Raw genomic sequence first — 12,827 nt, 5'->3', positions numbered from 1 at the left:
AGAATAAAGATACAAAAGGAGAAATATGTCCACCGCCTTCTGATCCCATCCACCCGGATGTCCGATGCTGGGCAGTACACAGTGGTGGCAGGAGGCAACATGTCCACCGCTAACCTCTTTGTCGAGGGCAGAGATGTTCGCATCCGAAGTATTAAAAAGGAGGTTCAGGTATTGTCTACATGCTGAATTTTTGGAGTAATCATCAATAGTCCATAAGCTAGAGTTATATATTTTAATTTTTGACTTTTAAATTTTCTAACCACAGTCTTCTAAAGAATTAAGTCAGCTGATCTTTACTGGCTTAGATTCTTATGCTGACATCAATTTAGTCACAGTTTCCCCTCACTTAGGGAGTGTGTCCTTAACAGCTGTCCAAATACGTCAATTGAAGCAGCTGTAGAAACTTCACTGTCTAATAAATGGCTACTTGCCAAGGAGCACCAACCGAAAAAGAACTGAAATTTAAATTGTGGTGTTCACACATCAACCAGAATTAAGGGAATTTAGAACAAAGTGGCATTTTCTCAGAAGCCTTCCATTATGGAGAGGCAGGTATGTAGAGGCTTGGCTGGGAACACTTCCTCTGAGGTCCAAGAGGAAGACCCATTTGAGCAAAGCTGGATTCCTAGCAAGGAAGCTGAGCAAATCTCTTTGCTCTCTACTACGAGTGCAGAGCCTGTCCTCAGGGCTGCCAATCTTCCCACATGATATAATGGAGTAACGTGTTAAGAGAAAGATCATTTGGGTTCAGCTTCATCGTATTGCTCATCCAAGGAGAACCAGGCATTACAGTCCTTAGGCCATAGTGGAAGAGCCTTCAGTGAGCCCTCAGACAACCTGCATTTGCCTTCCATCTTTGATTATCCAATTCTGAACGTTGGTTTCCTCATTTTTAAAATAGTTCCTACCTGGCCCATAAGGTTATCGTTCCTATCACATGAAATCAAATTGAATAGTAACCTAAAAGAGTTTCATAAATAATAAAAAGCCCGCACATGTAAAGTGTCATTATTTCTGTTATTATTAATTAAGCAAACATTTAAGGATGAAATGATTGCCTCTTTAGGGCAGCCTCTCCCCTCAGTGGAGGTGCAAGTAGAATTCTCCACAAAAGAAGTTTGTACACCATTTGTCCAAGGATGGGCAGGGAAAATTAGAATGTTCTGTAACCAGTCAACTAATTATATAATAATGTATAGGTTTTTCATGTTCTCCAAATGAGCACCCTTAGAAACAGGTTAACTGAGAAGAAACCCAGGCTTCAATTTTCTTTTTTATGTTGCTCCATCTAAAGGTTATTGAGAAACAACGTGCTGTCGTTGAGTTTGAGGTCAATGAAGATGATGTTGATGCCCACTGGTATAAAGATGGAATTGAAATCAATTTCCAAATCCAAGAACGACATCAATATGTGGTGGAGAGAAGAATCCACCGAATGTTCATCTCTGAGACCAGGCACAGTGATGCCGGTGAATACACCTTTGTGGCAGGAAGGAACAGGAGTTCTGTTACTCTTTATGTCAATGGTAAGTAGAGATTTTAATGTATTCTGTGGGTCCATCTGGAATAATTCTCTCCTTTGAGTTACTGAAATTCTAGTAGTTCCTGGGAAATTTCTAAGAACCCATGGTATGCCCACATGGTGGCGGCTACATTTGTTTTCACGTTATACCTATGGAAAAGGGACAGCAGCTGGTAAAAGGACTGATAACATGTCATTTCCAGACAGCACCTAAGGACTAGATCCTTATTTAGTTGGTCAACACTATTGAGCATCCACTGTGTGTCAAATATAATAGACCCCAAATGGGTTTCTAGATACAGAATTCAGCTGTTCTAGTGCTCTGCCCTACACCCTAAATGCTTAAGTACCAGGAGCACTACCAAGCGATAGGGGTATTTCCAGCCTCTAGTAAGGAATGCCTGGGAGAACCCGAAGGACCCCTTTGAGACCACAGAGGGCCTAGAGAGCCACAGGTGGTGTGGAACTAGTTTCTCTTTGCCCCAAACCCTAGGACCAGGGGCTCTTACTTTAGAGGGGGGTTCCACATGCTACCAAGTCCTCAAAGGAATGCCGTTAAACCTCCACTTTCCTCATTAGAAACCTTAGAGCTGCATTTGAGCCTGGCCTAGATCTGAGACTAACCTAGTACATAGAGAAAATGGAATTTCCATCCCTTCCCTCATCTTGAGTCATACCTGTCTGGACAAATACCCCTGAGGCAGATGAAGGAACACTAGAAGTAATCCCCAGGTCTGTAAAAATGAACCATATTGCCAACATTCCCTCAGTCCCTAGAAGACCAAACGATCGTGATATCCAGTTATTATTTCTATGCTAATGGCGGAGAAACTGAGGCACAAAGAAGTAAAGGTCTTTTCTATGGCAGTGTCAGAAACCAGCCTCATAGAAGTCATTTCTCCCCATTTCTGGGTTCTGTGAACTACCCAGTTCTCTTCACTTATTATAGCACTAAGAATATGCTTTAATTAGCATAACAGGACAGCTGATTTTTTTTTTTTTTTTGAGGAAGATTAGCCCTGAGCTAACATCTGCTGCCAATCCTCCTCTTTTTGCTGAGGAAGACTGGCCCTGAGCGAACATCCGTGCCCATCTTCCTCTACTTTATATGTGGGACACCTACCACAGCATGGCTTGCCAAGCGGTGCCATGTCCGCACCCGGGATCCAAACCGGCAAACCCCGGGCCCCCAAAGCAGAACGTGCGCATTTAACCGCTGAGCCACAGGGCAGGCCCCTAGCTGATTTTTTTAAATCTACCTAATTGATTTAACCAGACCTGAAATAACATTCGTTCATTTTTTCATTACTGATCGCGCTTCGTGGGCACCTGTATATAAAGGAATGACTACGACATAGACACATGTACTTGCAAAACGAACAAACCTGAATGGCACGCACCACCTCACCACGTGATTTGCCCAAATGACTTCTAACAATAGGTAGCATATGGAAGTTGTTCTAGAATTCTTTAGGGTACTGTCTATTGCTACACCTCCACCTGGATCCCAATCAGGAACGGGGTAATCACGTTATGTTGAGAAACTCAGCACCCTCTGACAAAATATCAAAAGTATCGAAAGTTATTCCCTCTACTTTAGGACAAAATTCCAAATGTTTTCTTCCTTCTTAGCACAAAAGATTGTTCTAATATTCTGAAGCAAGTAAAGATATCACAGTTCCAAAGCTTTGGTTCTGGGCACGTAACCACCTGGCAACAAATGACTATAGAGCTGTGCGTGCTCTCGCGTCTTCTCACGCTTTTTTCACGGGCTATTTGTTTTCATTTACTCCCAGCTCCGGAACCACCCCAAATTCTGCAGGAGCTCCAGCCTGTTACTGTGCAATCTGGCAAGCCTGCCCGCTTCTGTGCTGTGATATCCGGCAGACCGCAGCCCAAAATTTCTTGGTACAAGGAAGAGCAGCTGCTTTCCACTGGCTTCAAGTGCAAATTTCTTCACGATGGGCAAGAGTACACGCTTTTGCTAATCGAAGCCTTCCCAGAGGACGCGGCTGTCTACACCTGTGAAGCCAAGAATGACTATGGAGTTGCGACGACCTCAGCTTCACTCTCAGTGGAAGGTACAAATGTCTTGCGAATTCTCAGCTTAAAATAAAACCTAAGAAACCAGCTTTTGCGTCCTCCCAGTGCATTCAGAAATACAATTTGGAGCGTATAAAAGTAGATTGCTACCCAACTTTGAAACTTTTAAAGCACTCAGCTGTGAGATAAATTAAGATAAATTGGCATGCTCCGTTCTGTGAGGTCTGTATGGTGACTTAATCCTGACAAATCTTGTGGTCCCTTTCTTTAGTTCCAGAAGTTGTGTCTCCTGATCAGGAAATGCCAGTTTATCCTCCTGCCATCATCACCCCGCTTCAGGACACTGTCACTTCTGAGGGACAGCCAGCCCGTTTTCAATGCAGCGTTTCTGGAACAGGTAGGTTGACGAGCAAAGGGATCATTCCTAATATTTACAAAAGATAATGTAGGGGAAAAGTTTTCTCACCTTTTCGTCCATCACAAACATCTCTCATGCGCAATTTGAAGCTTAGTGGGACTCTTGCAAGAAGGCTTACTTGAATTAGTGGATTAAGAATCAGTGTTTTTCACTACTGGGCTGTACACCTAAAAATGGTGAAGTTGGTAGATTTTATGTTATGTGTTTTCTTAATGCGACAACAACAAAAAGAATTAGATCAGTGTTTGCCAACATTTTAAACTTCAAAAAATGTCATATTCCCTTTATGATTGTAGTTGCACTTTTGTTATCTCTTGAAAAAATGACAGAACTACAATCACTATTAGATTAATTATAATAGCATCTACATATATTTTAAAAGAAGAGTCTATTTATATGTAAGTCATTTTCAGTCTATGGACAATGCTTGGCTTGTGTGAAAAGGTGTATTTCTTTGGAAGGCAGTAGCTGTAGTGGTCAAAAGTAGGGGTTTTGGGGCTGGCTTGCTGGCTTAGTGGTTAAGTTCACACACTACTCTTTGGCGGCCTGGGTTTGCAGGTTCAGATCCTGGACGTGGACCTACACACTGCTCATCAAGCCATGCTGTGGTGGCACCCCACAGACAAAATAGAGGAAGATTGGCACAGAGCTTAGTTCAACGACAATCTTCCTCAAGCAAAAAGAGGAAGATTGGCAACAGATGTTACTCAGAGCCAATCTTCCTTACCAAAAAAAAAAAAAAGGTAGATGTTTTATGGTCAGAAAGGTTAGATTTGAATCTTGGCTCCACTGTGTGACCTTAGGCAAATATATGATTTCTCTGATTCTCTTTCCTTCATAAATAAAGTGAGGATAATATTGCCTTCAGTCATAGAACATACATTTCATGCAGGCAAGGATTCTATCTTAGTGCCTAGAACCTGATGCCTGAAAAGCAGTAGCTACTAGAAGTTAAGCTTCAGGAGAGCAAGAGTGGATCCTTGTCCTAGAATAGCTCCCTACATAGTAGATACTCAATAACTAATTGTTGATTGGATAAATGAATGATTGTTAAATGACGAATACCAATCGCTGAAGACTATTATCAGGATTACATCAGATAACCCAAGTCAGCACATAGCACAGTGGCCATGATATGACAATCCCTCAGTCAGTTAGCTGTTATGATTTTTAACTGGGGCATGCTTCCCAAACACCACCAGCTCCTCCCCCGACTCCAGGAGTCTGACCTTGGTAGAATGAGCCATTTCAAGCCAATTATGATTCTAGACTGACCTCAGAAAGGGACAAGATAAATCAACTTTATCCCAAATGAAAATCACTCCCTCATTTTCTTGGCTTTTGTATGCCACTATCAAAAGGAAATTCTCAAAGCTTGGGCATCTCACAGCACTCCCAGCAAGTTTTATTGTTTTGTTTATTACGCTTCTCTCCTTGGTTTATAACCCAGTCTCTAGGTTGCCAAAAACCATTCTCCTAAACACATTAGTATTTCAGGGAGTTTCTATGACCTAATGATTTTCTCCTCTGGGATGGAGGTGCTGGTCTAGAAACCAAACGGATCTGTTTGATTTTATGAGCATAATTAAAGGATATAATGTATGTAAAGAACCTATAGGCGGCTGGCAAGTGACTGACACTTAATACATTAATTTTATTACAGCCACAGTCAGGAATTACACAGCATAAAAGTCTGGTACTGGGTGACCAAGGTGGACAAATACCATAGACTTTGTGACCTCAAAGCATAGTGTTTGAGAAGTACTAAATATCAAGAAATGAGGATTGATTTGATAGAGTCCTACTAATACAATAAAGGAAAATGCATTTTAATATCAAATAACTAAAGCCACACAATAATGTATCCACGTATTGAATTTTTAGTGGAAATTTTTCAAATAAATATACATATAGATGGATAATCCAAAGTAGTAGACATCTTAACTATATTGGTATAGCACTTCTTATTTTATAAATAAAACTATAATTTTGCCTTTAAGGTGTTACAAAAATACATTTGAAGCCCTCTACAAGACTCCAATTGGGGTAGAAAGAGAAAGAAAAAAATGCCTATCTTTTCTGTATCACTGATGTCTTTAAATGTTTGAATGGACTTTATAAATTCATGAGAGCTCTAACTCTGTATGCGTGGTAATATTTATACACATATAGAGGTTTTAGCACCATCCTGTAAACACATTTTCAATGTGATAGAAAGGAAATTCATTAAATAAAATGCCCTTTCAAAAGCTTACCAAATCATATAGTTTCATGCCTCAAGGACTGAAAATTAGATTGCAACTTCCTCTGACCAGGTATTGCCTTAAGAAAGTAGTGCATTGAAAACCAGTGACCTCAATACAATAAAAAAAGAAAGTAAGTGCATCCCGGCCTTCTACAAATTGGAAAACATTATGAGTCTTCAGAAGCCCCAGTTGCAAGTTTTTGGAAATGATACTTTCTGAGGCATGGAACATGGCCCTGAGGAATCTGGTGGTACTTTTAGAGCACTGAAAATGTTGTCTATTGAAGGTCTCTGGTGCCACCTAGTGGTGTAAGAGCAATTTGAAAAATAGAATTTTAAATACGTGTAGAGCTAGCTTCCGGCTACTGTTTATACTACAGATAATGAGTCAGTATCATTTGGAGGCGTACAGAGTGACAGGTAGCTAAATGAGATGATAAATAACTAGTCTAGTAATGATGGATGTCTATCATTCATCAGAGCATCTGTTTAACTATTCTGCCAACATTTATTGTCTTCCCGCTGTTGAAACATCATGATAGGTGTTAGGAACGCTAAGACCTGGCTGTTGCCTTGATGGAGCTCAGTGGGTCGGTGAGGAGACACATGTGCACAACTAGATCCCAAGGTTGTAAGTACTGTAACAGCCCACGTACTCAATGCTGTCTGTCTGGGACACAGAGAAAGGTGCAAGGACTGAGCATTGAAGAGTCAATTGGATCATTGAGCACAATGGCGTTCCAGACAGAGAACAACATTCATGAAGTCATAAAAGCTTACAAGAACACTTCATGTGCTGGAAACAACAAGTGGTTTAAGTATGATTAGAAAGTGATGTAATTAGTGGGTGAGAAGGCGAGGACCAGATACTGAAGTGTTGGGTAGTCTATGCTTAGGATTTTAGATTTTGTCTTGTTCACACTGAGGAGCGACTGAAGAATTTTTAAGTTCCTGGTGACATGATTATATTTGCTTTTCAGAAGCAATACTATGATAGTGAAAGGAGGAAGGAAGTTAGAAAACAAGATTTAGGGACCAAATACAATGAGGTGGTAGGGGTGAGAAGCAGGGGGAGTGGGTTGGCATCATAGAACCATGAGAGGCCAGTGACCAATACAGATAGTGGCAGCCCAGCCAGGAGCACCGAGTCCATTACCAAGAGAGGTCTCACCTTTTAGCTCATTTATTGTTGGCAAGTCATGCCTGTCCTGGTGCCTCATTCAGTTCACCAAAGGAAGAAGTTGTCAGTAGGAATAAGCAGAGAACCTCATAAGGGGCCGTACCAGACTCTTCATCCTTCCATTTTCACTGATGATTAAACAAGCAAACTAAATAAGTTGTGGGATGATTGTTAAATTCCATGGGATGGTGTTACCTACTACTTCACATGGCCCTGTCATTTGGCATGTTCTTGAAGGCATGGCTGATCCCTTCCATGATGTTAGACATTCTTGCTTTAATGACGGATTTGTGCCAGTGGTTTATATAGCCTTTTCTTGTATGTGTCATTTAATTCACACAGCAATTTTATGCAATGAATAACCCATGAATTATTATGCATCTCATTTTACAAGTGAGAAGACTGGTCCAGAGAAATTAAGTGACATGTCTAAGGTCACACAGCTGGTAGAGTGTAATGTCAGGACTCCATTTTCTACTTTACCTTGCTACCTAAAGAAGTGAAAAGATTTGTTTCTTTAAAAGGAGAACCTGTAGTTTATAAACAGCTGGCATCATGGGAAGGAGAGAAACCTTCATAAACCAATATTTGTGCTAAATGCAAGCAAATGCTAGATGACTAGACGATTCGATGATCCCCATGGATGATACTGAGACAAGGAAGTGAAACAGCGACTGTAGCCCAAAAACAAGATGACTCTGATTTTGGCTTTTAAAACAAGTAACTAAATTGAAATCCACTCCTGACTTTATAGGGTTTTTGTTTTAATAGAAGCATAATATTTTTTAAAGTGCCCATGCCCTTGAACTATAACATCACAATAATGTTACTGTATCCTTGCTTTGGGGTTTTTATTTTCTATCATTTTAAGCTAGTTCAAATTCTTGTATGGAAATAGCTAGTTTTGTTATTATTTATTATTGCCGCTACTTTGAAAAGAGCCAAATATATACCAGATGCCCAAATTCCATGGCTCTTTCTTTCAATTTAAAAAATTATTTTCTGCTGTGCTGGGACCTTTGGATGCTTGCTCATTGGTAACAAAAAAAAAAAGAAACTTTTTTCTTCAGCCTGCAGGGTGTCTATTTTAGACTTTGTGGAATGTTGATCTTCTCAGCTCTCTTTCTGATTGATCTTTCTGCACACCAGAGTGCAGGTTTTTCTCACTTCCTGTCCCAGTAGACAAGCACAGTCCCAGATCAAATCTTCATGCTGACTGTTTCTCAGGACTATCTTTTTCTCAAGGTCACTGAATATGTCAAAACCTTGTCCCTGTTTCCACAGCATGACATATAAATGGTTGAAAAGAATATAACTAAAATTGTAAAATTTCAAATATTACAATCAGTCTATAAGCTGGATTTTTCTAGATTTGTTTCCTTCTTAAAGGTGAAAAAAAATCACATAAGAGCAGATGTAGCATGCCTCCCCCAAAAGTATAATGTTATTAGGATAAATATGAAATGTAGCCACCAGTATAATCAATATGTGTTTGAGGGTAAATTTAAAATATCCACTTGTTTTTGTGATTTAAATATCCTTTTTCTTTTGTGATACAGATCTCAAAGTGTCTTGGTACAGCAAAGACAAGAAAATCAAGCCATCTCGGTTCTTTAGAATGACTCAGTTTGAAGACACTTACCAGTTGGAGATTGCTGAAGCTTATCCAGAAGATGAAGGGACTTACACTTTTGCTGCTAGTAATGCCATGGGTCAAGTATCGAGCACAGCCAACTTGAGACTGGAAGGTAGAGTAAAACAATTAAGAGCCACATCTAAATCTAGATTTAATCTCACAATGTCAGTAACAATCACTAAAGATTTCATGTAAATCATTGTTGGTCCTACCATTCTCTTTTAATGCAACTAATTGTTTCCACGTTATATGCCATATTCTCGCTTTTCATTTACCCCTTCTCAATACAAATCACAAACCATCGATTTTTATTTTTCCCTGTTTTGTCTCCATAATGTTTTGTAATGGATTGCTCTCCTCACCAGCTTTCATGCTTCCTGATCAGCATATATCAGAATGGGGACGTATATGCTTAAAGAAATAGCCAGATTTGTTTTCTTATTTGGCTAGGATGAAAATCAAAACAATTTTCTTAAATTTAAGAGTGTTAGCATTCCTTCATTGTGTTGGCACAATTCTGATTTCACAGAAGCTGCAGTGGATGATTTCAAGTCTGTACTAGCTGGGTGTATTTACTGTCATTCAAGGAATGCCTGAGGGCTGAAGGGCTCGGTCCTAAGAGGGTTTAACATTTCTGTTATTTGGAGTCTTAAATTGCCACCGGAAACACTTCCTTGCTAGTGGGCGGGGGGCACTTTGATTCAAAATGAGATAATATTTTTATACTGTCAGACTATTTAGTCTATGTAGTAGTAAGTATATACAAATACAGAAGGATTTAGGGCAGCTTTTGCTTTTTTCCTTAATTTTAAATACTGACGATAATAACAAGATGTTTTCTTAATAATCAATTTAAAGTGGTTTACAAAATAAGAAAGCTGGTTTTACGACCAGAGGGAAAAAATTAAAAACAGAAAACAAGAATTGGGTACTCTACCACTGCCTTTGTGAACAATACAGTGAAGTTCCTTAGACTGTTTATGTCTCAGGTTGTTTTTCTGGAAAATGGAAGTGAACTTGTGTGACTCCAAATCACTAGTGGCGCACATTGACAAGGCGTTAGGATTGGACTGGATTCTAGTCCACCACTGAGATTTGCGACAGACCTGTATACGATTCCAAATGAGTTCTGGTTTCAGTGCAGGGTAAGACATTAAAGTTGGCATGCTTCTTTTCAGGATTTAGCAAACTTGAAGAAGTGACATCAAACTCCCAAAGGCATGTCTCTTCATCAGTTTCATTTAAGAAGGAGTCTTTTGGCCAAAAGCCCATCTTCATCCAGCCTCTATCAAGCCTCAGGGTGCACAGCGGGGAGACAGTCAGATTTCATGCAAGGGTTTCTGGCATTCCCAAGCCAGAAATCCAGTGGTTTCATAACCAGCAGCCAATTCTACCAACAAAAGATGTAGTTTTCCATTTTGAGGAGTCCACAGGCATGGCTTTAATGCTTATAGTTGACGCTTACTCAGAGCATGCTGGGCAGTACTCTTGCAAAGCAGCCAATAGTGCTGGGGAAGCCACTTGTGCAGCTACACTCACAGTGACTCCAAAAGGTAAAGCCCATCTTGCTTCAAAGACTTTGATTTGCTGCATACCTCCTACTCCCACTGTTACTAATGAGAGTCTCTGCTGTTTGTCTCATTGCATATTGCGGTCAGTCCATAATTTACTAATAAAGTAACACACAACAAGTCCCCCTAAGTCCTCAATTATGGGTTAACCTATGTACTTTAAATCTCACTGACATATGTGTTCTGTGCATTATATTAGCAATTATTTTGTTAGGCGTCAACTTTGCTTGACATTTTTACTTTTCTAAACAATGTCTCACCCTTGCATCATTAATGATCTATTTGCTGTATATTGTTTATAAAGTGTATGGTGGAAGGAGGACAAATGGTATCCCAAATAGAGTCAGCAAAAATTAAAAAAAGAAAGAGACTATGTCACTCTGGAGAGCTGAAATGATAGCAGAAGGAAGGAACCAAAGACTGGATGGCATCCGCACAAGGCTTCATCATCCATTCATCACTGGAGCTCTGGGAATGAATTTTCTTTTGTGCGATCCTGACATCCTAGAGCACACTGCATCTGACATGCTGGTTCCAATTGACAATGACGTCTTTCATCTTCATCTCCCCTGCCATTTTATGTTACTAACCTAGCCAAGTGACAAAGCTTAGATCTTAATATTCTTTTCATTTTCTTGTCACTTGATTATGCAGTGCAAGCCCTAGCTAGGCAAAGTTCTGGGAAAGATGTGAGAGAGTCCACCAAGTCTCAGGCAGTGGCAGATTCCTCTTTCACAAAGCAGGAGAGCAAATTACCCCAAAGCGAAATTAAGTCATTTCGAGGATCATCATATGAATATAAAGTACAGGTTTTTGAAAGTGTATGTCAAAGTTCCACCCACACAGCTGCAACCGTTCGAGATGTAGAGTTGCGCCACACCACATCCATTTCACGAATTGCAGAAAGCACTGAGTTATCTGAGAAATGTGCCGAAGAGGCAATGGGTGAGGCACCAAAGATTCTCCTGCATCTTCAGGACTTCTCTGCAAAGTGCAGCGACTCTGCTCAATTCCTCTGTGTTTTGGAAGACAAATCTTCCATTGATGTAACTTGGACTCAAGAAGGTGTAATGATAGAGGAATCTGAGAGAGTAATGCAGTCAAACAATAGAAATATTCTGTTTCTTATCATATGTGATGTTCAGCTGATAGACCAAGGATTGTACAGCTGCGTTGTACACAATGAGCATGGAGAGAAGACAGCATCAGCTGTGCTAAGTGTAGAAGGTGGTTATTTGATCTTTAGCTATGACTTGCTTCGTTTCATCCTCATCACTTTATGCAGCGTTTCTGCCATGCAAATTGAGTCAATGAATATATTAATTAGAATATCTCTAAATTAGCACTCTATTCATAAATGACTTATGAAAGTCAGCCAAGTCATTGGTCAAACTTGTTATGAACGTTTAACTTCCCAGTCTAGATTCAAGGAAGTTTAACTTTTAAATCTAGGTTCAGGAAATTAAGGTTTATTTCATATGTAGTGCTTTTACTAAAATTTACCAGATGTGCCACCTAGGAAGTGTACCAAAGGTTAAGAAGTTCTAGTTTGTCAAGTATTTATTACTGTGCCTGACACTGCTAAATTTAAATTTAATTGTTTTAACATAAGGAAGCTCAAAAATTCTCATCTACCCTTTGTTTTTAGATCTGCAGGTTCTAGCTGTTCACGAGGAGGCTATGAAAATAGAAAAGTGGGCACTGAAAATAATTGGGCTCTGTCTGGACCAAAATTAGTAGTCTCTAGATATTTCTCAATAAATGATGCTGCTTTTACAGCCTGAGAGCCTCCTGAAATTGTAGAATTATCTCATGGCAAGATCATTATTTTTGTTGTTACCGTGCTTGATTCTCCACTGTGTCTGGAAAGGCATGAATAAATTTGTCTAGGCAAAGGGTGACTTCTTCCTCTTATTCATGACCTTTCCTCTTAGATGCTAATGAAATGAAAAAATTATTCTTCAGGTGCTAGAAGCCTGTGCTGTGTGTCTGTAGGCAAAGGAGCTTCACTGAGTCCTACGGAGGGAAGAAATTCAGGCATCTCCAGTCGTCTGTGGAGAGCTGTGACCTCAGTTCTTCTCTGATCTGGCCATGCTATTTTTAAGGTGTTAGACATGAGTGGGGGCAATGCAGTGCTATGTACACAGCCATTCCTGCACCGAATTTTGAAACAGGCTCATTAATTCACGTAATGTATCTACAATATTCACCA

General features: G+C 39.9%; 1 protein-coding gene across 2 annotated transcripts in view; it reads left to right on the top strand.

The window, feature by feature from the left end:
* Positions 1-12,827, top strand: part of TTN (titin) — a 268,972-nt gene that overhangs the window by 38,331 nt on the left and 217,814 nt on the right. For both annotated transcript variants that reach the window (XM_070241291.1, XM_070241292.1), the window contains exons 40-44: positions 3-168; positions 1,295-1,526; positions 3,319-3,603; positions 3,837-3,962; positions 8,968-9,156. In XM_070241291.1, the coding sequence (XP_070097392.1) occupies positions 3-168; positions 1,295-1,526; positions 3,319-3,603; positions 3,837-3,962; positions 8,968-9,156 (998 nt within the window). The remainder of the gene's footprint in view (positions 1-2; positions 169-1,294; positions 1,527-3,318; positions 3,604-3,836; positions 3,963-8,967; positions 9,157-12,827) is intronic.

The sequence above is a fragment of the Equus caballus genome, chromosome 18, assembly GCF_041296265.1.
Source record: "Equus caballus isolate H_3958 breed thoroughbred chromosome 18, TB-T2T, whole genome shotgun sequence".
Lineage (NCBI taxonomy): Eukaryota > Metazoa > Chordata > Mammalia > Perissodactyla > Equidae > Equus > Equus caballus.
This window is presented reverse-complemented; position numbering and strand designations above follow the sequence as displayed.